The sequence below is a fragment of the Anser cygnoides genome, chromosome 17 (assembly GCF_040182565.1).
Source record: "Anser cygnoides isolate HZ-2024a breed goose chromosome 17, Taihu_goose_T2T_genome, whole genome shotgun sequence".
NCBI lineage: Eukaryota > Metazoa > Chordata > Aves > Anseriformes > Anatidae > Anser > Anser cygnoides.
Window position 1 is genome coordinate 8,676,862 of NC_089889.1, and position 24,996 is coordinate 8,701,857.

Below are 24,996 nucleotides of genomic sequence, written 5' to 3' on the forward strand. Positions count from 1 at the left end.
CATATGCATGTACTGTATGCCACTATACCTATTGGAAAACATTTCTACAGTTCAGATAATTCCAGATCAGGAGCTAGAAAAGTTTCAGTGCAGCAGACATGTTGCAGTATGGATCTATGTTGTTAGCAGAGTAACCATGCTAACAAACAAGTGTATTTCTAACCAAAACAGTTAAACATTGTACAGTTTCAAGTTTGAAGGCTTCTTTTCAGAGGGTAATGCTTATCCAACGAAGGAGGCAACTTTGTGTCCATCTAAATTGCCATTTTTCTAAATCCCAGTGAAATCAATGTACTAAAAGTTAATGTTAGCCGTTAATTTCAGTGGGATGCAAGCATGTGTCTTAAGTGCTTTGTTAAAGGGGAATCAATATAAGCATATGCCAAAATGTCTTTCATTATTACAGTTGGGGAACAGGCTGCAATTATGATTCAAAACATAAAAGATACAATAGACATCTATGATTAGGCAGTGAAATATGCCTTTAATAAGCATAGTGCAGACAGTTTGTTTTGCAATAAGTAAACTTGTATAAAATTCATTGACTTTTTCATTCTTTCAGATGTGTGCTCTCTTTTAAGAGAGTTTTTTTCGTTTTATGCACAAAGTTTTCCTGATGTTATTCCAGCAGAAAGGCTAGGTTTGCATACATTTATTCTAGTGCCAAACCTGAATTTTACTGGGAGGGGAGAAAAAAGAAGAGCAGACCTTTTTTGGTTTGGGGTATTTTTGTTTGTTTGTTTGTTTGCTTGCTGGGGCAGCATGCAACAGATTTGGTGTAATTACCCTATCTGATTTTTAAGAAATTGAATGTTTCTGTCCACTGCATGTCAAAGAGCTAATTATGTTTCCGCTGTGGCACTCAAAGTCAATATTGTCAGCTCTTCTTAGTTCTAATCCTCTACATTGAATTTTGATGGGCCAGGTGAAATATCCCCTTCAGCACCTTACTGCAATTCTTGTCAATCATCTTGCCATGAAAAACATGCATATTACAAAGGCTTTGGCAACGCTGCATCTGATTTCAGTCTTTAATCTTATATGCACCTTAAGAAAACACCATTCCAACTGCTGACGTTCTGTTTGGGACATGAATGGGATTCTGTTTGCTGTGGGAAACAAAAGAAAATGATGAAATCTCTAAAGGATATAATGGAACACTTAGGCTATCGCAGCATGTAAGCTCAGTACTAAACCACTGGTCTAGGAAGAAAGCAAACAGGTTGGTGGATAGGTACAGAAATTAAGCAAAAGATTTCATGTAAGAAGGAAAAGGCAGGTGTCTTTATTTGTCATGTGATTATAAAATACCTTGTTTCAAGCACTACTAGAGTTAGGAAGATTTCACCCCTATCTTTGAAAGCAGTGCTGTTCACTAAAGTCAATTTCTAAGCATGGCATCTGAGTACTGTGTGCCATTTTCTTGTTGTTTCTTATAGACAAGATCTAGCACATTTAAAATCTGCTGGTCCTACTATGGAAAATTAACATCATCCCTTAGAAGCTGGAATATAAACTAATAAGGCACATTTCCAGAATCTGATTGCATCAGTCAGAAAGATACAGTACGAAGAGAAAAGTGGATATTACCTGGGGGTGTTGTGTGAAATGGAGACCAGTCTTGTTTGAACAAGGTGCTTTGCATTGTTAGCTAGGTAGAGGTATTGGGAGTTGCAGCCTGTCAGAACCAGCATCTCCAAGGAGGGGGCGGGGGAAAATTTTTCCAGGCAAAAATCTATGCAGTTTGTGATAGGGTATGTCTAATGTATTAATACAATAATTTAAGGAAACCCTCTGTGCTTCATGAAAGATGAATACTCACCCTTTCTGCGTCTCCTCTCCCATTTTCCTTCAGCGTATACGAAGACCAGAAAGTGTTGTGTGGATTTTTTTTTCTGTCCTTCTTTCCCTTACCTTCAAGCAACCTGCGAATCAGACTTGTTCTTCCTTGTTTTGGCAGAAAACAGAAGAACAACAAGATTCCTCTTAAATCTTTCACAAGAAGACTTCTTTTTCCCAAGGCTGTGTTAGGATTTTGAATTATATATGTGGTAACAAATCTAAGGCAAAATTACTATAGATGCTTGTTTATTCTATGTTTATTAAAGTATTAAATAAATATTTTAGTAAAATAAGGAAATAACTAACATTTTCTAAAATACCAAGGGGAAGAAAACTGAAAAAAGAAAAGACAGCTTTTAGGCTTTACGCTTTAAAAAAAAATATCAAGAAAATACATTAATACTTCACCTTCTTTGCAATGTTACAGTAAGACAATGCTCAAATGCAAATTATTACACTGTGTACTTCTAACAAAACAGAGTCAGAACTGAATGCAACCAAACAATACTCTATTCACGCAGTGTCAGAGCAACAAGCTATGTTGCAGCTTTTAACTTTATGCAGGAGGTTGAGCTGTCTTACATGATGCCTTAGAGTTTCTAACACAATTAGTGATGCTCAGGAATCTTTATTTAAACAAATTTAGTTTTTCAACAGGGACAAAGGATTGAGCTTTGGCATTTTTATTAAATCCTGGTAATCTTCCTTTTTGTGTCTCAAAGGATGAAGAGGAAGTGCATTAATTTTCACATGAAGGCAAATTGTACAAACGCAGCTGAAAACATCAGGAAATACAGGGATTTTCCTTAGAGAGATGCCATTAACTAATGTTCTGCTGGAAAGAGACTCCTAAATTATTGGGCACAGTAGTTTGGGCGGCAGGACACTCATACTCTGATAGCACTGTTCAGTTCAGCTTGCTTAGATGAATGATTCCTGATTCCAGTAATATAGAAAGCAGAGATTATTAACCATATAACAGGAAGTAATTTAAAAGACACAGTCTGATTTGAAGACTTAAGAAATGGGTTTCAGATTATCAAAGGATTTAATTAATTTACATCAGACTGAGATCTAATTAAATCATGAGAGACCTTTTGATTTTTGCCTCTTCAAGTTCTTACTGAGTTTATTTTTTAGACCTATTTCAAACACAGGAAAAATAAGGACAATTCTCTTGACACTTCGGATTTTGCTTGCATTGATTCCTGGCCATATATCCCAGACATATGTAGAATGTAAGTTTTGGGTCAAGATTTTGATCTTGTCCTTGAGTAGAGAGGAATAAAATTAAATGTCTTTCTTTTTTTTTTTCTGGCTTTCTGCAAGATTTTCATTCTATTACATTTAGTTACATTTAGTCCCGTTCAAGAGTTAATGAGCGAATCCCCTTTGGATGGGAGTCCAAAGCGTCCAATGTATTCTTAAGAGAGCATTTCAGGATTTTCTGCTTGCCCCTTCCTTTAACTCCCTTGCACTTTCTGAACCTGGTAATGCCACAGCATCAGAGGAGACGGTTCTAAATAACTCCTGTCCTTAGCTGTGGCGTAGTCTCTGTTGAAGAATAAGAGATCATCCATTTGAGAGTGTTTATATTGTGACCTTCTGAAGGGCGTCATCTTTCCTTAATGACAAAATGCATCGGATTCACAGGTTGTGACAACAGTGCCTCAGGGTTTGCCTGACAGTGGCAGAATGGAGCATTAGATGAAATCTGCTTGTAAAATGCAAGGTGGTTTTCTCCGTCGCTGTGATTATTGAGAGCTCTAAGGTCTTACACTTTTTGTATCAAGTAGCAAAATATTGAAGCATGTGAAGTACCCTGGACTGCACTAAGATTGTCTGCATGTGGGGCTAAAACCTCTTTGTGAAGCCACCTCCTTGTCTTGCCTTCTGGTTCTGGAAGTCCTAACATTTCTCAAGTTCACAAGTTGGATGAACGTTTGCTTTAAGCTATTGAGTTGATGGCTAAGAACAGCAGAAGAGGGTGCTCACTTGGATCTGCGTTATTGATTGAAGCACTCTCTCTCACTGTACTTCAGTGAAGTGTAGCCAAGAACAACAAGATAAGAATTAATAAAAGTGACAAGGGAGTTTCTCAGCCGGTGCTGGTGCACATTAGCCTGGATGAAGAGAAAAAGAAGCTGATACTTGAGTCCTTTGAGTTGTGAAGGATCTGGTCAGTCCTTGAAGGGGAAGCACATGAATGGCCTAGTTGTCATCGCATTTTATTTTTCCTCCAACTTTGACTAATGGTGCATTTCCTCTGGCCTCCTACGGCCCGTCCGTGCCTGACTTGCTTTGTCACTCTTCACGTCTAGTCACTGCCTTTACTGTCCACCCTGTTCCCATGGCAGGAACCCAGTGTCCTCTAAAAAAACGCACAGGCACAAACCATCTGTCATTCTTCCCACTCCTCTTTCAAGCGACCACTTCCCATATTGTGTGGCCTTGCAGGCTGAAAGCAGTCTGCCTTCCCGCTGTGTGCTTGGAGTACATGCCAACTCTCCCTGCTTGATAAGGGAGCTCCTGGCATTCTGCCTGTAAAAATACTAATGGGCATCTCCCTGTTGATAACCAGCTCTGCCTTTATTGTGTTCAGGGGGTGATAAGTTGTCTGGACCAACAAGAAATTGCCCCTTTTGCTTCTTTGCAGCCGAAGTTATTAGGGTCAAATTAGGTGTGAGTTGTGAAATTAATCATTACAAGCAAAAACAATTTGTAGTGTGCTATGGACAAAGGAAAAAAGAAACTGGAGTATAGAAGGGGAAATTATTGTAGACACAACCAAAATGGTCAGGAAGAGGAGGAAAGAACAGCTGGCAATGATGTACAAGGATGCTGAGCTAAGCCCATAGGCTGTGCTGGATTTCTTCTGCTGCACCTGTGGACTATGAAATCATAGAACAAGGTAGTTCTTTTATGTCATTTGAGAGTCCCAATTAATCTACTCACAACGTGTCATACAGAGAAGAAGATACCTGGCTTCTCTTTGCATAAAAGCACTATTTCTAGTGCATGCGTTATTTACTGGCATTCCTTGCACATCTCTAGTTGTGTCCCTACCAGAAGCATGTTCATGGGGCTTTTTATAGTTAGGCACTCCAGGAGAATCTGCAGCTCTGGCCACCAACATAGACTGAGCTGTGCCCAAGCTGCATCTGCCAAGTGGGCAACACTGATAGTATAATTAGATATACGTTTATCTATGAAAACTCTCAACAAATAATCAAAGTTTTCTGTATGTTCAGTTTTTAAAAAAAAGGCTATTTGCTTGTTTTCTGGGGGAAAAAAATTGTTTTCTTCCACTGGCTTGTGGAAGATAGGATCTGAATCACTAGTCTGAATTACATGGACGTAGGTCTTGCTGGAAATGAAGTCCAGCAGATCTAAGTTATAAGTGGAATTTCTAAGGGGAGAGTCTAGTCCATCCTTCTGAGGCAGCACCTGACAATTCACGTGTGACCTATGTATAGGAATGCTGTCCTCTGAATCACGTATTTTCCTTAGCAACAGCCCCCTCCCCATATAGCAGGACCCATGGTACTGACTGACAGTAAAAGAGATTATGGGAGTGTGTTATATTGCTTTATTTCATTTTGCCAAATTCTACAAAGCCTGTTACTGACAGTGGGAAATAATAGCATTCAGAGCAGTGACTGCTTTCATCTTCACTTTAGTACAGTCACTGATAAACAGCTTTCTCAAAGAGCATTCTGCTTTTGCCACACATATGAAATTCTTGTGTCTTTGCCCCATGTAGTTGTGTGCAAGATCAGTACCGGAGGGTTCTGCCCAGGTATAAGCAGCTATGGGAGTTATCTGAACCACCAAGTGGAGCCACGCTGCGACTGGTTTAGGTGGCTGCTGTATTGTCTGACCCAGATGTCATACTTCCGAGTAGAGGCTGTGCCACGGATTGTAGCTCCAGTGTGTTCCCTTGAGCTGCTGGAGACCAGGGAGATCCCACCTGGTTTGCCCAGATACAACAGCATAGCTTGGACTCGCTGTCTGGGGACACAGCTTTTTGGGTGAGTTGTTGCTAGGGCTGCACTCAAAGCAGTATTTAAGGGAGTCGATTAGAAGCAAGCAATGTAGATAAACCTTCAGGCTATGCATATGGAACAATGTTGTTGGTATGACAACCTTTCCAGTCTTAGTTTCTGTGTCTATTTTTCCAGAACCATTAAACAAGTTTGGGAGAAGGAAGATGCACCTCAGAGGTCAAACGTATGAAAGCAAAGCCTGCTGGATGCACCAAGAGCTTTTTTTGAATTCAATTCTAACATCAGAAACTGGGGAGCTGTGAGGGGGAGAAGGGCCAAGAAAATAGTGCAGCGCCCACTGAAACGCTTCCATTTTGCTTTCTGGGGTGAGAAACCTGAACTTTGTGCCTAAAATATAAAGCTGAAGGTGTGCTGGATTTGCTTGGAAATGCTGCAAAGCTATTCTCATTTCCTGTAACTATTGAGAGATTGGCCTTCTTCCATGGCTAAGCTCCGGTTCTTAGCTAGCCAGAATGAAGTGGCAAAAGAAATTCACTCTCTCTTTCATCTTATAGTATATGTACCAAGGCAAGAACCAGAACTTTGAACCATTAATTCCTAAGTCTGTGCCTTGATTTCCTGCAGTAGGAACTGTGTTAAGGGTTCCGTCTTCTCTTACCAAATCTAATTGTTAATTGCATCTTCTTTTCTCTAGCCCCTGCCACAAGGAGTGACTGCCTTCTGTGCTGATGACAGATCTGCCCTTCTGTTATCAGGCACTGCTCTTTTGCCATCTCAGTTTCATAACAATTGCCTCTGCCTGAGAGCCAGTGGAGCAGCCATGTTGGGCAAAGTGGTCCTCTGAGGAGAATGATGGATGACAGAGTGATTCCCTTCGACATAGCTGGGGCACTGAGGTTAATTTTTTTCTGTCTCCCCATATTCACCCTTTTCCTGCTGTGCATTCTTAAAACGAATCATGATATAACTGTATGAACAGCACACCCAGATGATGATATGGTAACTTGAAAAAAACATTTTATCACACTGCTGTGTGTCACTTTTGTCGAAATTGTCAGGAAAGCAATAATTGCTACAGGTGGCAGAGGCTGCCAGATGACCATCATAGGGCACATAGGGAAAAAAATTGACTGCCTTTGCCAAATTTCTGGTGTTTACGCCAGCAATGCTGCTTCACTTTTTCCCCCTATGCTCACATGTCATTTTGCTACAGCTCACATACTGGCCTCAATCCTCTGCCCAAAAAAGAAGCAGGTCTGGCATTCATACTGTGCTGTTTCTGCTGGACTCTAGAGGATGAGTTTGCAGTGAGGATACTGGCATAAAACTTGGGAGATAGCATGCCAGAACAAAGCATAGTGTGTGTGGAATCAGCTTGCCCTAAAAATTGTCTACAGGCAGTACAGATGTCCTCATGGAGATAAATTCTCAGAACCGGATCTCAGCTGTATTGAGAATCAGCTTTGTATTTACATCCTTCCCTGAAATATTCTCTAATAGTTGATTTAACCAGTCTTTAGCAGAGATCATATTTCTAGTTTGGGATTCCCTTTATACATCTTTCATTAATACAGGGATTCTCTGCACTCAGAGACCAGCACCGCAGAACAGCTGGATCCATTTTGGCTTGACAAGGGGCATGGACTTTTTTTATATATATATTTATGGCTCTCATGAATGTTCAGAATGCTTTTTATAAATATTAAAAATAATCAAGGGTTCTGGAAAGAATTCATACTGCATTGCCATCATCTGCAGGAGTTCTTCCATCTTCCTCTAGAATATGTATTACTAGTTGACACTGGGAACTAACTGGTCCAGCCTGTGTATTTCTAGCTACAGCTAGAGGAAAAGGAGGCTACAAAGGGAATTGGTATCTCTTGATCATCAGAGAGAGCAAATATAATACAGGCGGCAGCCTGACTGCCCCCGGAGCAAGTCAGAAGCAAGAAGCTTTCAAGCAGGCACCTCAAAAAGTTCCCCAGAGTTTTACTCTGCCTGCTGTACCCGCTGTGGTTATTTGGTAGGTTGCTTGCCCTGCTTGTCTTGAGGTAGCTAGAGTTGAAGCATGTGTTTTCCATTTAGAGCTTGGAGGATGCCCAGGTCTGACTTGGCATGCTGTCTGCACTGGGCATCAGCAGTACAGATGTGGAAACCACAAACCCGATTAATATGAGCCTAGGGTAAAGACTCAAATAAGCTTATAAATAAAACCAGACTTGCAGATTATTTGTTTCCATATTAGTCTATAATAGACCCTACTCAATATGTTTGTTTTATTTGGTTTGGTGACCAACATAGGTATTTATATTTCTAATAAAAATTTAAATCAGAATAAAACAGACCAAGTAAGCTTAAATTATTTGTGCAGAAGATGATTGCAACTGTCTGTAGCATGTAATTCCTTACATGAAATGCTAGCATTCTTTGAACAGAGATGTGACAAATTCCTCAGTATTTAATTTACTGTTCCTTCCTGGCTCCAAATTCTACATTTATATATTAAAATGGACTCCTAAACCTCAATGAACAATTCAGAGGTGTTGGATGGCTTGGTGGGTCAAATTCTTGATGTAAGCACCATATGTATGATCTTGGGTGAGTCACTAAATGATCCTCACGTCTTAATTTGAAGTAGTGATCCTGTGCTAATGGCAGAGGGCGTACAAGTACCTGTTAAAACTGGTGTTGTTTTTTTCCCTACAGGTCTCCTGCAGAGCTTTGGGCATACCTGAGGACCTCCATTGCTCCTTTTCACTGTAACTTCAGCTGCTGCAGTGAAGCTAATGAAACCATTCAGAGGAGAGATCCAAGGAATCATCTAAGAAGGTTCTTCAACAGTACTGACACTAGTGGAGATAATCTTATCCTGGGACCCGCTGGCCCCTTGTTCCAGGTGACATTGCCTTGACTCAGCTCCCTTGAATCACAGTTGTACCAGAATTATCTATGGTTTGGCAGCAATAGGACATCTGGTTTATTCTGCTTGCGCTATGACTCTTAGGATGGGATGTCTACACAAGACATAACAAGTCTCTCAAGTGAGACTTGTGCCAAGGCTTTGCGTACACCTGTGGTAAGTAATATCTACAGCTGATCAGCTAGGCCTACCTAGTTTTTAGACCATGTCAAGGTGACGTAACTGGAATTAATGCTTCTGTCCCCTAGATCTCCTAAACAGACAACAGAGGGAAATAAGCACTTCCACATGCTGTTTGGATCTCACATAAGCTATCAAGGGAGTATGGAGTTCTTGCATCCCAGTGGAATGAACCTGAGCCTTGGGTAAGTGTTTGCAGCGACTTTTTTGTGCTAGTGTGGCTCCAAGACAAATGAATAAACAAACGGTGCTCTCTTCCCATCTTTGCCTTGCAAAAAAAAAAAAAACAAGGGAAAAAATGCTCTCACCCTTTGTTAGGTTGTCAATGCCAGAGGAAAGACACCAGCAGCTATTCCATTCAAATGTCCAGTTTTTCTTTCCAATTGTTTCTTTGGGTTCCTTTTTTATTTTTTCTCCTCTTCAGCTGGTTGAGCGATGGTCTGTTCTTATGAAACAAGTTTTTAGCTTCACAATGGTCCTGACTTCTCATTGTTTGAAAGGCAAGAGGGTCACTCAAAGTAAACTCTCTCATAGACAATGTTTTTCCACGTGGAAATGTCGGAGGGCCACTCTCTCCTGTCAGCCCAGAAAGGCCAGAAGATGCCTTCAGACTCCCCAGGTGCATCTGTGTTTGTTTTCTAATGTTATTGCACATAAGGTATCATTAATATTATGTCCAAAGCTTGTCTTTTGAAACAGAGTCAACACGTCTAAACTATTAGTCAGCCACAGGGAAAAAGGAAAGGATTAGTCATCACTGTAAGGAATTAACCCTTTCCATTGCCCAAAGAAGAAGTTAAAGATGATATGACCTCCTTAAATTGCAAAAGGGACGTGATTATTTTTTCTCACAAAGTAGTGGGAATAATTTCTCTTGCTTTGGCAGTCAGAAATAAAATGTAACAGCCTGTATTATGTGGAAATCAGACAAGACTGCTTGGTGACGTTCAAGACATCATTCTCTTTCCTGTAGCACACGCCATTGAAAGGCAGGAAATTTCCCTCCCACCCACCTTTTTATTTTTTTTAAATCTCCTTTTCCCTGTGGGCTGCCTCAGGTACTGGGCTAGGCTTGGCATGTAGACACAACTAGAAATGTAGGCGAGACTTCATGGAGCAAAGTGTCCAAGTGCTGAGTGAGCGTCCAATGGGCCGTAGCAAAATGCACAACCAAGTCAAAGAAAAATGGAAAATATTTCATAAAATTCATCTTTGCATCCCTTTTTCCTCTCTTGATATATGGCCTCTTATTCACAGCTGCCCAAGCCCCGGCCCGTGTGTAAATATGTCAGTGCACCAATGAGACGGAACATGGTCACAGAAATGCTGGCGGCTGCTCCCAGATAAAAATGCTGAGCTGGAGCCGAGGCGTTTATTGTAAATAAAGATCAAGGCAAAGCAGCAACATTTCTGTTCGACTTGAGCTTGCCAAGGTTGCTAGTCCAGCTCCTTTCACAACTACCATATGTCCACATGGATTTCCCCTTCCAGAAAGTGACATGTTACTCTTATGACAGCTCTGTAGCTGTTGCAAGTTCCTCGATACTTTCCATGTGTTGTTTTGTAATAACCTGGCAACACTGATGGCAGATGGGTCAATGGGTGCATGTGTGTGCATGCAAGGGAGAGGTAGACTTCCAGGTCTAATACTGCTGTACCTTAACAGCAACTTTGCAGGGCCTGGGAAACATTAATGCTTTTTTTTGTTCTTCTCAGTAGAGGGCACTGGATCCTATAAATAGGAGGTGGTACAGTGCAGCGTAAAGGGCTTGATAGCTTTAGCAGATGGGTTGATTTTATTTTTTGGAGGGGGAGATGCTGATGGTGTGGAAGAGAAGTCTGTGGCTCTGTCTGCTGCACACCAGTTGAACAAGAGACATCCAATGGCGTGTGTTAGGTGATAAACTTGTGGTTTTTTTATGTATGTTTTATTTTACTTAAAGTGGCAGCTAAAAAATCGGTCATCTGGAAACCAGGTTGGCTAAAGCACTAGCCATCTGGCATCCTTCTGAACAGCAGCACCAGCCAGCTGGCACAACTGGGGAAGATGCAAGCACCTACAAACTAGAGCCTGAACAGCACAAGCTGGCATGGAAACTGCTTGAATTGTACAGGCTTGTTCCTCCAGTCCAAAGAGAAACTGTAGGAGTGGTCTGTAAGGAGTTGGTTGAACCAGGGAGTTTTGCCTTCTTCGTAGCTGTTGATTCAGAAATGCCCAAAATTTCAATATATGTATTTTTTTCCAGTGAGTGTCCTGTTCTCAGCAATACCTGCAAATGCTGTACTGTCAATCTGCTCTGCTCTCCCTTTTTTTGTCGTTGAGGTTTCTTTGCTGTGTGCTGGAGTTTGTATTGTTTTCACTGATGGCTCAGATGAACTGTAAGCCAAAGAGACTAACAAAAATATTAGGAATGCAGCTTTTTCAGATGATTTTTTTAAGCTTCGATGGATCTCACACATATCTTGTAACAATTCTTTTAATGGAAGTTTTAATGTTAATAGAGAATATTTATTAAAAAATCTTCCTAAGCCTTCACCTGGGACTCGTCTAAGATGTTCAGGATTTGGTACAATTAACTCATATAATTCAAGAATAAGAGATTGAATTATTTGTTTTCCACGCTAACAGATACTAACCTATGTTCTTGAGCTGACTAGGGTGCTTCACTGAAATTGATGGCTCCACGTGCTCTACTAGGCAATAAAATTGAATGCTGTCACAATATGTGCTTCAGCTCTGCTGAAGAAAATTGCGTGGCCATGCTGTTTCCTAAAAAGCAGCTGGTTAGTTATTGAGGGTTTTATACTTCTATAGCTTCACATCTCACCACACCCAGGCAATTGTCAGACTCAAGTTAGAAGTTAAATTTGCTGGGAAATGTGGCTGTATCTTCCAGCATTTACTGTTTCCTGAGCTTAATGGGACTCAGGCTTACTTGCCTTGCATAGCAGCAAGATCGGTCTCGGAATAGGGAGAGAGCAGCAGCTTTGCTTTCACATACCCTCTCTCTCACAAGTCTGAGCTCCTCTCTTTTCCTTGTCAAGATAATATGGTTCAAGAGCTGCCCATGAAGCACAGGTGGCTGGCCTTTGGCCTGTAGTGCTGTGTGCTGCTGTTCCCATTTAAATCAGGTAGAAGCTGTGATTGCTGAGGGTTCTGGGTTTGTTCTTTTATTAAATAGCAGGTCCTAACAGTTGGCAACGTTCTCCAATCCAGAAGCTGTGTGATGAAAGGCCATATTATGGCAGGCTCCAGTGTATCTTTTCATCTGTCCTACTTGGTACGGCATGTTCCAGGTAGAGACTGGCAAGATGTTAGTGCTAAAACCTGCTGTTCCCTAATGGCAACAGCAGTATCCTGGCTCCTTGTCATGGGTTCAGATCTCAGCTCTGTTTGACTGCCCTGAAAAGTAGTGCTCCCATCAAAGTTCTTTGATATGTGAAGACTTCCTGACTTGGGCACACTATTCTGTGAAGGGAGATGAATGCCTTTTAACTCCTGTACAAACAGATGTGCTCTTGAAGTGACTCCTATAGTCTGCATTTTGTACCCAACTTCACCTTCCACTGCAGAAGCGTGATATTGTACCTTCATTTCTGGTACTGTAAATCATCATTCCTTAACCGTTATTCAGTAGAGAAGTAGGTAGATGATAAACTTGGCCATAACTTGGTTCAGTAGCAATTTCCCTTAGAAGTTTTAAAGTGTGATTTATTTATTTTTTCCAACAGTTCTCTGACAGGTTAATGGGGTACATGGACAGGAGACTTCAGCTTTATCCCCTGGAGCTGTGACAGTCTGAGGTGTTGCCTGGCTCAGCTCCTAGATGTGAAAGGAAGGAATAACTTGCACTTCTTCCCAGTCATTTCCTGATGCTCACTGGTAGAAAACAGACGTGATTCACTCCAGAAGGTACCATACTGCTGAGTGCTCCCAGGTGTCTGATCTACCAAGCAAAGTTGGTAGCATCAGCTGTCTCTAAAGTTTCCCTTTCCTGAGGAGAGGCTAGTGTCAGCCTCAAACTCTCAGAGGCCTGACATCAAACTGCGTAGAGTTTTGTTAGAAGCTGACTGAAAACGTGGTGCTGTTATTATCTGACACTGGCTGAAACAAAAGCCAAATGTTGATGAATGTCTGATCCTAAAAGTAAACAGTTTGATTTTTTTTTTCTTTGCGAGTCAGGGGCCCTCTAGGGTTTTATCTGATTTTGGCAATCTGCTGCACATTTTGGGCCTGGAGCATGGTTTTAATTGTTACATCACAAAAGTTGCCAAATAATGTTGAATGCTCCTTAAAAACTCTCTCAATTTTATGGAACTTCTCAACGGCTTGACTAATACAATAATTACTTGAACTCGGCTATGTTGCCTAGTGGCAAATGGAATTTTTTCATAATGATGCTGTCTGTCGTTAATAGCAGGATTTGTTCTTTCTCTCAGCGGGAGAGAGGCCAGAAAGCCATGGTATCTGTCTTTTTTAATGACAGCCAACAGCAAACGGATAAAATAATCAATTATATCTACAGCTAGGTAGATAAAGTATAATTTATCATGTCAAAAACAAAAATGTTTTTAATTGGGCTGTTAATCATTTTGTAATTTTAACTAAAGAGATGAGGGCACTACTTTACGCTTAGACATCACTAATATTTCATAAAACGTTAGCTGTTCTTATTATAGCTTTAATAATAGTGTTTACTACTAACTGCCAAAATACAAAATGCCATTTCTGCTTTCATTAGCGGAAGCCTTGGCAATTATAAAGGACTGTCCTTTTATTTTTCTCTTTTAGAAGGGTCCAGAAGAAAGAAAAGGGTTCAGCTGACTAATTAGCTCTAACAGTTTTGAGAATATGCAGATCTTTCTGTTTAATTAGGAGTACCCATGCTAGTTACCACCAAACAGGTTAATGAAATTGCTTTGTTTTGTTTTTACAGGAAAGCGTAAAAGCATATCAGTTTAACACCAAAGACTGAAAGTAGGGATTTTTTTTTTATTTTCAGCCACACCTGTGCTGTGTTGTGGGAAGCTGGGCAGATCACTTAATCCATCCTAACTTGTTCTCCCTGTCTGTAACATAAGTGTTAGGTGCTTCATCAGGCTTCCATAGAGTATATTAGTGGTGCACCACCAGAAGTGGTGAAAATTTGATTAAAAAATAGCAAATATATGGGGGGTTGGCTGCAATAGGAGCCTCTCCAACACCCTTTGAGGAAGGAAATAGGAAGTTTACAGCTGGAGCTAAATCCTCCCCATGTTATAACAAATCCTCCCCATGTTATAACTAAAAATGTCCTTGTGATGCCTAATTTCAGGATCAGTGGGAAATAACCCACCAGAAAAATCTCACAGAACTGGAATACTTTGGCTGTCTATTCTTTTGTTATTATTCCTATTGATATCATGACCAGATGACCTGTTTAGTACCGGATTTCTATTTTTCCTATAAATTCTACATTTAAAAAATGCCAGCCATGCTAGGAAGAGAAATGTTGTGACTGTTGAGAGGCCCTGTGCCTGAAATACAACAGAATTACTTCCCTGCTTCAGAAGTGTCTTGCAGAAGCCAATGAATCTCCATTTCTTTTAACTTGGTTTCCCTCAGAAAAGCTCTACCTGCCTTAAATCAAGAGGTGGTCTCTAAAGTACCTGTTTGGGAGTAGAACATGCACATAATGTTGTTTGGTAAGGGCAGATTTCACTTTTGCTGCTACACTGTTCATTTTTTATTTTGGGGTTGTTGGTTTGATGCTTTGTTGTTGTTGTTGTTATTTTCTTTTTTTTGGTTCTGAATTTAATTTTATGTCCACAGCATCTCCCAGTGATGCATGTAACACAGAGAGGGGCAGAACTGCCTTTCCTGTAACTGGATCTTCCCTGAGAGTGGAGGAAATTTAGTTGGATTGAGTAGGTTTTTTTACAGGTCTAATGGCAGGATTGAGGCTGTATTCATACTGGGAAATAGGGAGGAGAGGCTCTGGGGCTGACTTGCCCAAGCATAAATAAATTGGAGGTACATGAACATTCAAAAAATTCCCAGAGAGTCACGTTGCACAACTTAATGGGCCTGGTGCCTTCACCTGTGCCAATTTTATGTGACTCTTAACTCTGGCATTAAATAAAAATGAGACTTGCTCTAATGACATCAACAGCCTGTGGTGAAGAAAATATGCTGCTACTTTGATACAGATCCCCTTTTAAGGAGGACACAGTAGACAGCCAAGGCACTTTTTCCCATCTGGTAGGTGAATGTTATGATTCCTTGCTCAGAAACGTGCTCTCAACAACACCCCTCCACTTTCAGTGTTACGCTAGATGATTTTTAATAAGAATATGGTTATCTGCTGCCCCTGGCTTTGCCACCTTGATTTTACCCTCCTTTTCCATTACATGAAAGGATGGAAAAGGAGGACATGCATTGGCTGGGGGAGGGGAGCAAATAGCACGGGGAGGGTGTTAAATGGACCAGCTGTTATGTGTGAAGTATCTGCTTTCTAATTGCTGCTGTTGGAATTCAGGGTAGAAAGGCACTGGCTACACTTAATTAATAAGGCAGGACTCACATAAACTCCAGCTGTGAGCATAGGACTGGTCTTTAAAGAATAAGCTTGGGAGGTGGGACAGAGAGTTTGATTTCCTTGCACTAAATCCCATCACATGCTGCTGGTAGTGTGTGTGTGTGTGTGTGTCCACTTAAGCCCTTTGGTTGGTCTGTCTGAACCAGACATGAGGTATCCGTTGCTGTTCATGTACCCCACCCCAAGAAAAATGATCTGTGTTCAGAAATCAAATGTGTGAGGCTGTGTTTCATGCTATGGTGAAACTGCTGCGCTTTCACTCTGCCTTGGAATCCGTAATAAGTGGGGATGTTTGTATCAAAGGGATTGTTTCAGATATAACAAGAACGTTGGCTTTTGCAGATAGAGCTAGATTTAGGTTTGTGCCTTGGTCCTCTTTTCTGACTAGTTTGGATTTTGCATCCTGCCAGTATCCTTTTCTTATCTGGGCTCTCAGCCTCAGCAATTTTGCTGCAAGAGTAGCACTGGTGGGGTGGTCATACAGCTGATGCCCCTGGACAATGTCCCCAGGCCATTTTCCAATGATCCCTTTGAGGAGCACAGTTAATTTCTCTTTTTTTTTTTTTTTTTGAGAAGGGCTCAGAAAGATCTGTAGGAATTTCCCTGAACTATAGACAAGGCTCCTGTACCCCACATGAAAACGTGAATGGCACAGCATTCCCCATTTTCTTCTGTTCCAGTGCTCGATGCCACAGGACTCCCCCCCACACCACACCATCAGCACAAGGTCTTCCCAGTCAGAGCACGGCAGCGCTGGGAGCTGTGCTGAGACCAAAGGCTTCTTCCACTTCCCATGGGGTGCCACCTCTGGATTTCAAAGCTTGTTGTTTATGTGCATTACACTAGGAAACAGTGGAATCAGAAACAAAGGTGATGGGGATGTTCCCATGTCGTTAAGTCTGTTTTTACTCACTGGCTGTGGAGGGAAATGAGCTTCCTGCTTAAGGTGAGGTGTCATTTGCTGGCCGGAAACCTTTGCGTCCCAGCTGGCCTGCTCCTTTGGGTGCCACCAACCAGGGCAGGTCTGTTCCAGTGCGATTGCTCTCCCTCCCAGGCCCTCTCCTTTCCTGCCCCATGTTCCTGCCTTGCATCAGTCCTCATGCTACTCAGATGCATGTTAGGGTCAGCACAAGGGAGGGGACACGGCCATGTGGCTGCAAAAGGATTGGGAAAGGAGGAGTGCACTTTTTGGCATGGAGAGCCCTTGGGTAGGCCCAGCTGTTCGTTCTCACCACACCCTTCCTCCTCAGGCTGGAGCTGAGCAAGTCCGTGGTGTTTTCATGCCCCTTTCCCCCCCCCTCCCACCTCTTGGATTGAGATCACCTATTGCCTTTCATAAGCTCCAAAAATGCAAGAACTCTTCAGATTTCTGGCCAGAGCCCTTTATTGTTTTTGAAAGGTAAAATAATCCAAGGTTCAAGCAACCAGGAGGATTTTGGTGTTTCACTGCTTCTGATTTCAGTGACAGCTAGGCCTGATGTGGGTCTGAACACCCAGACACGCCGAGGGCCCCACAGTCCCTAGAGGTAGCTGCGTGAAGCTACACATCCCACACAGAGAAAAACAACTGTCGGGTGTTACAGCAGGTTTCCAAGCAAGAAAGGAGGGGTCTTGCTTCACAGTGCTCTATAAACAGCAGCTCTTTGTCTCCTCCATTTCTCTTTACCCCGAATGTGTTGCTGTTTTCAAAGGTTGGTTTCAAAGTGCTGATTCACAGCCACCAGCCGTATTGTTTTATCTGAGGGAGATTAGGGCTGAGAATGTTGTGGTTTTGTAGTGTAAAGACTCCATTGGAAATAGCAGTGTGTTTGACATGAGACTGTTATTTATGCTCAAATAACATCTCATTTAAGGATGAGGAGGGTGTCTTTTTTTCTTTTCTTTTCAAGTATAGATCAATCGTGTATGAAGGCGAACTCCCACTAAGCCTCCCTTGGCCCCTAATACTTTCATTTAATTCTTCTTCTGCTCTTTATTTTATGGTTTTGTCCTTGACTAGTAACATTTCTCTCTTGTTCTTCCTTACATGCGCCATAAAGGATGGGAAGAACTTATATTTAAAGCTCAAACCTTGTCTAGATTTAAGCTGTAAATAATGTTTTATACTGATTCTAAGATTATTAAAACCTTCCAGTTTGCCTCCCTCTTACTTTTACAGTTCATTGGAGTAGAGCGGACATACTCTTTTGAAACTTGTCTTAACTATTTCTGTTTTGATTTTGCAAGCAGCCCTGAGAAGATACAATCTGGCTGTATGCATTGTTAATTGGAAGACTTGCCGTAGGAATCCAAAAAAGCTGCCTGCAAGAGAACTGATCGTTGGCGTGGAAAAAAACATCAGAGAAACCCTGTAATTCTGAGATGTGGCTGACTTCCTAAATAGGTAAGTCTACAGTTGTTGAAATTGAAATCCAGTTATTTGGGGAGAGAAATGCATTAAAAATACAATTCACTGGAGAGGGCTGAGAGGCCTTTCATCATCAGTGAAAGAAATGAGGAGTGTGAGGAGATAGTTATGCTCAAGTAGTAACCCATTTTGGACAGCTGTATGAGCGAACACTGGGCTCTGTGCATTGCCTCAGCATAACTATGTATCCTGCTGATCTTGATACCAGGGCCAGGTATCACAGAGCCAGGCATCTGAAGCTCAGTTTTCCCTATAAATGCAGCTAAACCAGCTTCTGAATTTTGCAGAGATTCTCACACCATAGTGCTGAGCTGCTCTTCATTCTGCTTGATGAAATCTGCTCACCTCAGCCTGTGTGTCACAGGCATGGCCAGTTAGACAGGCTGTGCCAGTATTACAGACTGTGGAGCTGAGCACGTCAAGGAAAAATATCCATACTAGAGACAGGTACTGAAAAGCTGCTGAAAAGCCTCACGGTAGACAGCCTACACAACTAAACTATCTCCTCCAATTAGTCTATGGTCATCAATGAGGTAAATGTCTCTGCCTCCTGACCCAGACAGGGTGGAGTTTTAATAATAGGCATAAATCTATTGTGCTTCTCTCCTCATGACCTAACATATGCTGTCAGGGCAATGCATACCTCAGAGAAGGAGTAGAATTTATGTGTACAATAAAACAATAGAGCTTCAGTGATATCAGCTGTTTGATGAACTTTAATATATATTTGCTATAAAACAGGCAGCAATTACCAGAATGTGATACCCAAATAAAAATCCTTGATCCATTTGCATGACAGATCTTCAATTTACTCACATTCGTGTGAGAGACACACATAAAAATGATATCCATGCTTAAAATCACTTAGAAGCAGTCTGAAAGACCCCACAGTTGCAAGTGATACTGCAGTACTTAGCTAATACTCATGTTTCGATGGCTTTGCCTTCATGATTCTTCCAGTGGTTCCTTTATGTTTTCTGGTATTTTGCCAAACACCTGTGAATCAGCACACAACAAATATTCCTGCCATTTAATTTAGCCTTGCACAGAAAGGCTATATTAGGCCTGCTGCAGACCTAATCCCAAACCTCTAAAGAGGTTTAAGGCACTCTGGTTTCACCTAATCCCGAAACCTAAACCAGAATCATTGAAAACCTCCATAACACCACAGGAATGGGCAAATAAAGGGTTTCCACTATGAAATTATTAAAAGGACACAGTGTATCTTTTGGATTTGAGACCTAAAGCTTTACCTAAGGAGCTTGGACTGTCCACAATAAAGTGTTTATTTTAAAGATAGGAGTTTGAAAGGTTTATTTAATGAGAGGGCTGATTCCACCCCTCCTACCCAAAAAAGAAGAGAGGTAAGCACTTAGAGGAGTGAAAAATGGGGAAAAAAGGATGATCAAGTAACAGGCAGTCAAAGAAGATGAAACCTGGGTTTCTGTTTAAGCCTCAGTCACGGAACTCTGTGAGAAAGAGCAATAGCAAAGCCCCTGGCGCACAACCAGACTGCTAGTCCCTGATGCTCTTCACAGCAGACATGTAAGGAAGAGTTATTGGTGATACAATAAATACATTGCTGCTGTTCAAAATGGAGAGTGTTTGAGATCTCTTACTGATGGGAGATAACATGTAAAAACGTGCACTGTAATGTGACTTTCAATTACAAATTGCATCCAACTGTAATAAATTTGATCTTGCATTAATTCATGTTAAATTAATTGGATTCTGTCATTCCTGAATTCTGGTAACCACCTTATCTCGCCATATAGCTCATTATCTTTATGTTGTGAAAGGGATATTTCATTTTCAAGGTGACTGCAGGGAATAGTAACTGCACCATATTCTCATAAACATCTAGCTCCTAACAAATTAAAGACCCGAAAGTATGCTGTACATGTGGTTTCACTAGGAATTGCATTTTATAGCAATGAGCTGCTGTTCTAAATCTCTTAATTCATATCATTTCAGCAGAACACGTACAGAAGTAGGGGGCTGTATTTATGCATTATAAAATACTGAAGGTATTTGTTGGTGCTTAGGACATTCTCCATAATGAGAGGCATACACTCAGTGTGCTGTGTCCGAGAATCAGCATTCCTACTGATGACGGGTTTGAGATAATTTGAATAGAAATACAAATTCTGGATTTACTTTGAAGAACTCGGTGAGATTTTCATCAATAGAAACAGAACAGAATAGCATGTAATAACACCGTGGTAAGCATTTAATAGCACTGTGGTACTCCGGGTGTAATTTAGCTTTGAAAGGCTCTTTGGCTCCACGGTCAACAGTGACAGAAAAGTTGTGAAGGATGTTTTATGTTTTATCAGTCGTCCTAGCTGGACTGACTGCAGCACAGCCCTCTAAGAAGGTCGTAAGTAATGCAGCTTTTCTCTCCCGGCCGGGTGCCACAGGCAGGTGATGCTTTGCTTCCCCTGAGCAAGTTTGGGTGCAGCTGGGGAGCAGCCGGGGCCTCCCCGCCGCGCCGCCGGCCGCCCCTCAGCGAGCCCCCTCACACCTACGGCGGGAGGAGAACGGCGGCGCTGCGCCCCAACGCGGACAGCGCATGCGCGCCCCCCCCCCCGCCATCAGCGGGGCATCACGTGGGCGCTCGGCGCTCCTCTGCGTCTGCCTGGTCCCCGGGCGGCAGGCCGAGCCGGCGGAGGATCGCCGAGTCATCGCTGTGCCGCTGCCCCACCCCTCTCCTCCCGGTGAGAGACTGGGGGGGGGGGGGGGATCGCCGCGGGGGGGGCCCGGCGCGGCCGGTGGGGAGGGGGGGGTTAGGGGCAGTGCGTCTGCGCGGGGGCGTCGCCATGGCAACGCCTCGCGCCCGGCGCGTGAGGTGAGGTGAGGGGCTGCGAGCACGGCCGCTGAGGCGACCGCCTCAGGGGGGCCCCGCGCACCTCAGGGAACGCCTCGCCTCAGCGAGCCGTAAGCGGCCCGGCCGGCTGGAAGGGGGGTTGTGTAACCGTAACGCATCGTCTGTGGGCTGCTGCACAGCCAAACCCAGCTTTGTGGCCAGAAAAAGGAGCGTTACTGAGGTGGTTAACGGCACGCGGCGGTGAGCGGAGCGCGGCCTGCTGCGCATGGAAACCGGCCCTGCCCCGGGGAGCCTTGCTCTGGGGTCGTTTTCTTACGTGCTCCAACGCCCTTCAGTTGAAAGCTTTTGCTAAAGTAATCCGTGGTATTGTTATTTAATACGACATACAGTAATACGAAAAAATAATACACTATTTATTGCCTGGATAGAGCGCTGCTCAGCGTGGTCTGGTCTCATAGCTGGCCGTACTGTGAGCTGGAGGCCTCCTGACATCCCTCCCATCCAGAGTGACCCGAGGCTTTTATATTTAATACATCATCATTTCGTAGTGCAAACTTTAATTCAGAGACAGCCTGCAGAAATCTACAGAACTAGCTTTTTATAAACACGTTTGACTACAGTCCCTGAGGTTTTATTTTGCTTACTGTCAGAAAAGAGTGGAAATCTTGCCTTAATGGATTTTTCACATATTGCTTCGTTGAAGGGGAAAGAAAAAAAAATCAACACCGTTCATTAGTCTTTGCATAGTACCTAGCCTGGGTGTGCTGCTCCTCATTCACTGAGGGGCAGCACCACTATTTTCAGGTTTTGGGTAGCAGGCTTTACTTGCTTTTGCTCCCTCTACTGGCAGCCTGATTCTGCCGCGAATTATTGCAAATTTATAGAGTACGTGGGACGTAGTCTGTTACAGATATTTTCAGCATGGGCACTTTGTGTTCTGTGAAGCTTTTTGTGGGCCTAGCTGTCATTCTGAATGTAATCTTGCAGTGTTTGGATGACATCTGCATGCTGATAGCTGAAACTTGGATTCTTTTATCATACGTTTTTCTTCTCAGTAGTGGTGGTTGTTTGAAATGAAGCAAATTTATAAAACTCCATTATATGCCACTTTACAATAGAAAATCAACCAATGCCCAGATGCAATAACTTCATTTTGAAATGACAAGGTAAACAAACAGACAAGGCGTTTTCTAGTGCTCTAGAAAAAATAAAGGACACGAGAGATCAAAATCACTGGGTAACTTCTGCTCTCTTTCTGCAAGTTGTTTGAAGAGCATTTCTGCATGCTGTTTAGTACAGTTTCTTTGTGACCTGTCATTCAGATAAAGCTCCCTCCACCAAACCTGAGTTTTAGCAGTATTTCCCTGAGTCTTTTAGAGTGGGCTCCGTGACTGGGAAGTATTTCATTAATAATTCGCCTTGTCTGCATAAGTTACATGGAATGCAGAGGATGTTTTATTTCTTTCTAAATTTCTATATTTTAAAGAAACTACTGGCATAACTTATTCTTGTTTTTTTTAACTTGCTTGTGTTTTTTAATTATTTCTGTTAACATTTTTATTGACTTGCAGGTAAGCTTGTTTTTTCTTGTTCGTGTAAAATATCCTGTGATCAGGAAATCTAACTTGGTTTGTTCTGGCTCAGATGTATCATTATCAGTTATACAGATTCTGCAGATGGAAATTATGTTTGTGCATGCACTGGAATAGCTGCCAGCTTCTAATTTCAAATAGTCTGGTTTTGGTTAATTGGTGTAAAGATTTTTTTAAGTATTAGAATTGCATACAGCATTAGAATGTGAACGTACTAAGAAGCAGATCTGTTGACTTAGTATGGCCATATCTTTCCTGAATCTATTGATCATTTTAGAATGCATCAAGTTTCTTTTTGCAATGCAGCCCTTAACTACTGACCCTTGTATGTTCTTACATTCGAAAGAGACGTCTGTTGGCTCCGTATCCTATTGTACATCTGGCTATATTATGTTTTGTGTTTGCATACCTTTTATTTTTTGTTTGAGCACTATTTCTCTGCAAGCTCAGCTGTAACAACATAACATTTTGTTGGAATAGTAAGAACTGGAAATCAGTCAGTTGTAGCTAATTAGCATATATGGGGAATCTAATGCTGAAGATTCTTGTTTACCAATTTGTTGTCTGTGAAACGTCTTCATTGCAGAAAATAGCTACTGTGACTACTCTTGTATAATAAATTGTTTTCTTGCAGATAGGTTGGATTATAGATCTATGTTAGATTTCCGAGGTTGTGAAGACAAATTTAGTAATAATTAAAAAATGGTTGAACTTTCCTTTCTGAATACCTTTTCTAAGTTGTGGTACTGATACGTTACTTCTGTACAAACTTGAACTTCAGCACAATATTACATGCTTGTGGGTATGTCTTATAAAGAGAAAAGGTCAGCTGAGAGGCTATAGTAGCACTTGGATCCAAAACCAAAAAAAATCAGTGTGGATGAATTTATGTTTTCTTTGTATGAATGCAGTTTAACTCACTAGAATATAATTGGTAGTACAAATGAAGGGTTTCAAATTAGTAATAGCTTGAAAACTTCTTTAACTACTGGTGGTTTTTTTTTGAAAATATTGGTCTCTGTGGAGCAGTAAAAGTGATCACAAAGCAATGAGAAAGAAAGAAATCTGCAAAAAAATCTGCACAATTTTTGCCCAAGCAAAACAGCTCCCTTTTGAGCCTTGTGCTGGCACAGTTGTATAATAAAAAGTGGACTCTTTGCTTTTCCTAAGCAATATACATATATATGTATTTCACAACAGTAATGAATGTACTTCCTATGGTACATTTTAATTATATGCAGCTAATGATGGCATAGCTCATCTTTTCCAGCATTGTTTCAATGGCATTTATGACTTGGTGTAAGTGTTCTTATGTTGTGGGATTATTTGAAAGAGCTGGTACTTTGAGGGATGTCAGGTTTGCTGTGCTGAGAAAAGTGACTCATTAAACAATAGGTGCTTGTTATCAAAAGTAGATTGTAGGTCACGTTTAGGTGACAAATGTTAGAGTCCGCAGATTTACTTAAAGGGGTATCACTGGATATCATTTAAAAAGGCATATATCAGCCTTGACAGTTTCCAGACCACTAAGCTGGAGAATCCGGGCTGTGTCGTGATTCAGAAGCATTTAAAATATGAATCAGTCTTTTCTGCATCTAAAAAGTGGAAGTTACAGGGAAAACCACTGTAAATGGATTTACCAGCACTGCTCTTCAGAGAAACTTAGAATTGTTATATCACACTAAGCAAATTAGGAGTCTTAGGAGCAAAAAATCTTCTAGTCAGCAAATTAACTCTCTCACGATTTATTTTTAAAGGTCAGAATGTGACTGTTAGAGTCAAAAAAAAAATGTACAGGAAAACCTTCCCAGGTGATATTCAACCCTGTCTTAAACCTCTGAGTTTGCAGTGTTACGTTTTCCAGAGCAAATGTTGGGTGTAAGGTAAAGCTGAGCAGGAACTATTTGAAAAGAAACGTAGAACAGAGGCAGGTTTTGTTGTTATTGTTGTTTTGTTTTTAAGCTTATTTGATTTAGGGAAGGGAAGGATTCTGCTTTAAAATGTACCAGATAGGAATCTTAGGACAGATTTTTCACACTCAAACAGCTGGAGCAGCTGTATATTCCCCACTGAAATGAAAATGCTACACTTCAAGATTTAGAAAGGTAAAAAGTGTGACGAGAGCATTAAATAGAAGGGCCATATGATACCAAAATTTAGCTCTGTGTTTATTATAAAGAAAATCCTAGTTGTAGAAGGGAAAAAATGAACTTGTTCCACCACTTTCTTTTTTTCCTCAGGAGAAAACACAGAATATATCCTAGGTAATAAATCTGTTTTATGGCTCACATGAGAAAGGGTGGAGAAACTCCCATTATTTTCTTCCCAGAAATTGAAATGCACATGAGCTAACATGGGAGACACTGGGATTTTCATCCAACAAATGCACAGCTGGCTTCTGCTTTTATTATTTTTCTAAGCCTAATCATTTTTCATTTGATTAGCTGGTGGCTGACAAAACTATCACTTGTTCAGTGTTTTGTATATTTAGTAGACTAGGTGTGATGCAAAAAAAGATATTGTAATACATACCCAGAAGCATAGCTCAACTTGTTCAGTTGATGAGGAATTTCTATGTCCCTCTCCCTAAAATGCAAGTTTCTATCATCAGGTTTTGAGTTTGAGTATCGAAAAAGTAACTGC

At 41.5% G+C, this 24,996-nt stretch overlaps 1 protein-coding gene across 8 annotated transcripts in view; it reads left to right on the plus strand.

The window, feature by feature from the left end:
- The first annotated feature begins 20,192 nt into the window (after nt 1-20,192).
- Nucleotides 20,193-24,996, plus strand: part of GNB1L (G protein subunit beta 1 like) — a 43,117-nt gene continuing 38,313 nt past the window's right edge. For 2 of the 8 annotated variants that reach the window (XM_048063902.2, XM_048063906.2), the window contains exon 1: nt 20,519-20,651. Coding sequence is in view for 2 of the 8 variants with exons in the window: in XM_048063908.2 (XP_047919865.2) it covers nt 20,322-20,651 (330 nt within the window). In the remaining 6 variants the exon portion in view is untranslated. Of the gene's footprint in view, nt 20,652-20,817; nt 21,115-24,996 lie in introns of those variants that run through there. The other 6 variants (XM_013173527.3, XM_048063905.2, XM_048063908.2 and 3 more) reach the window with 5 other exon arrangements.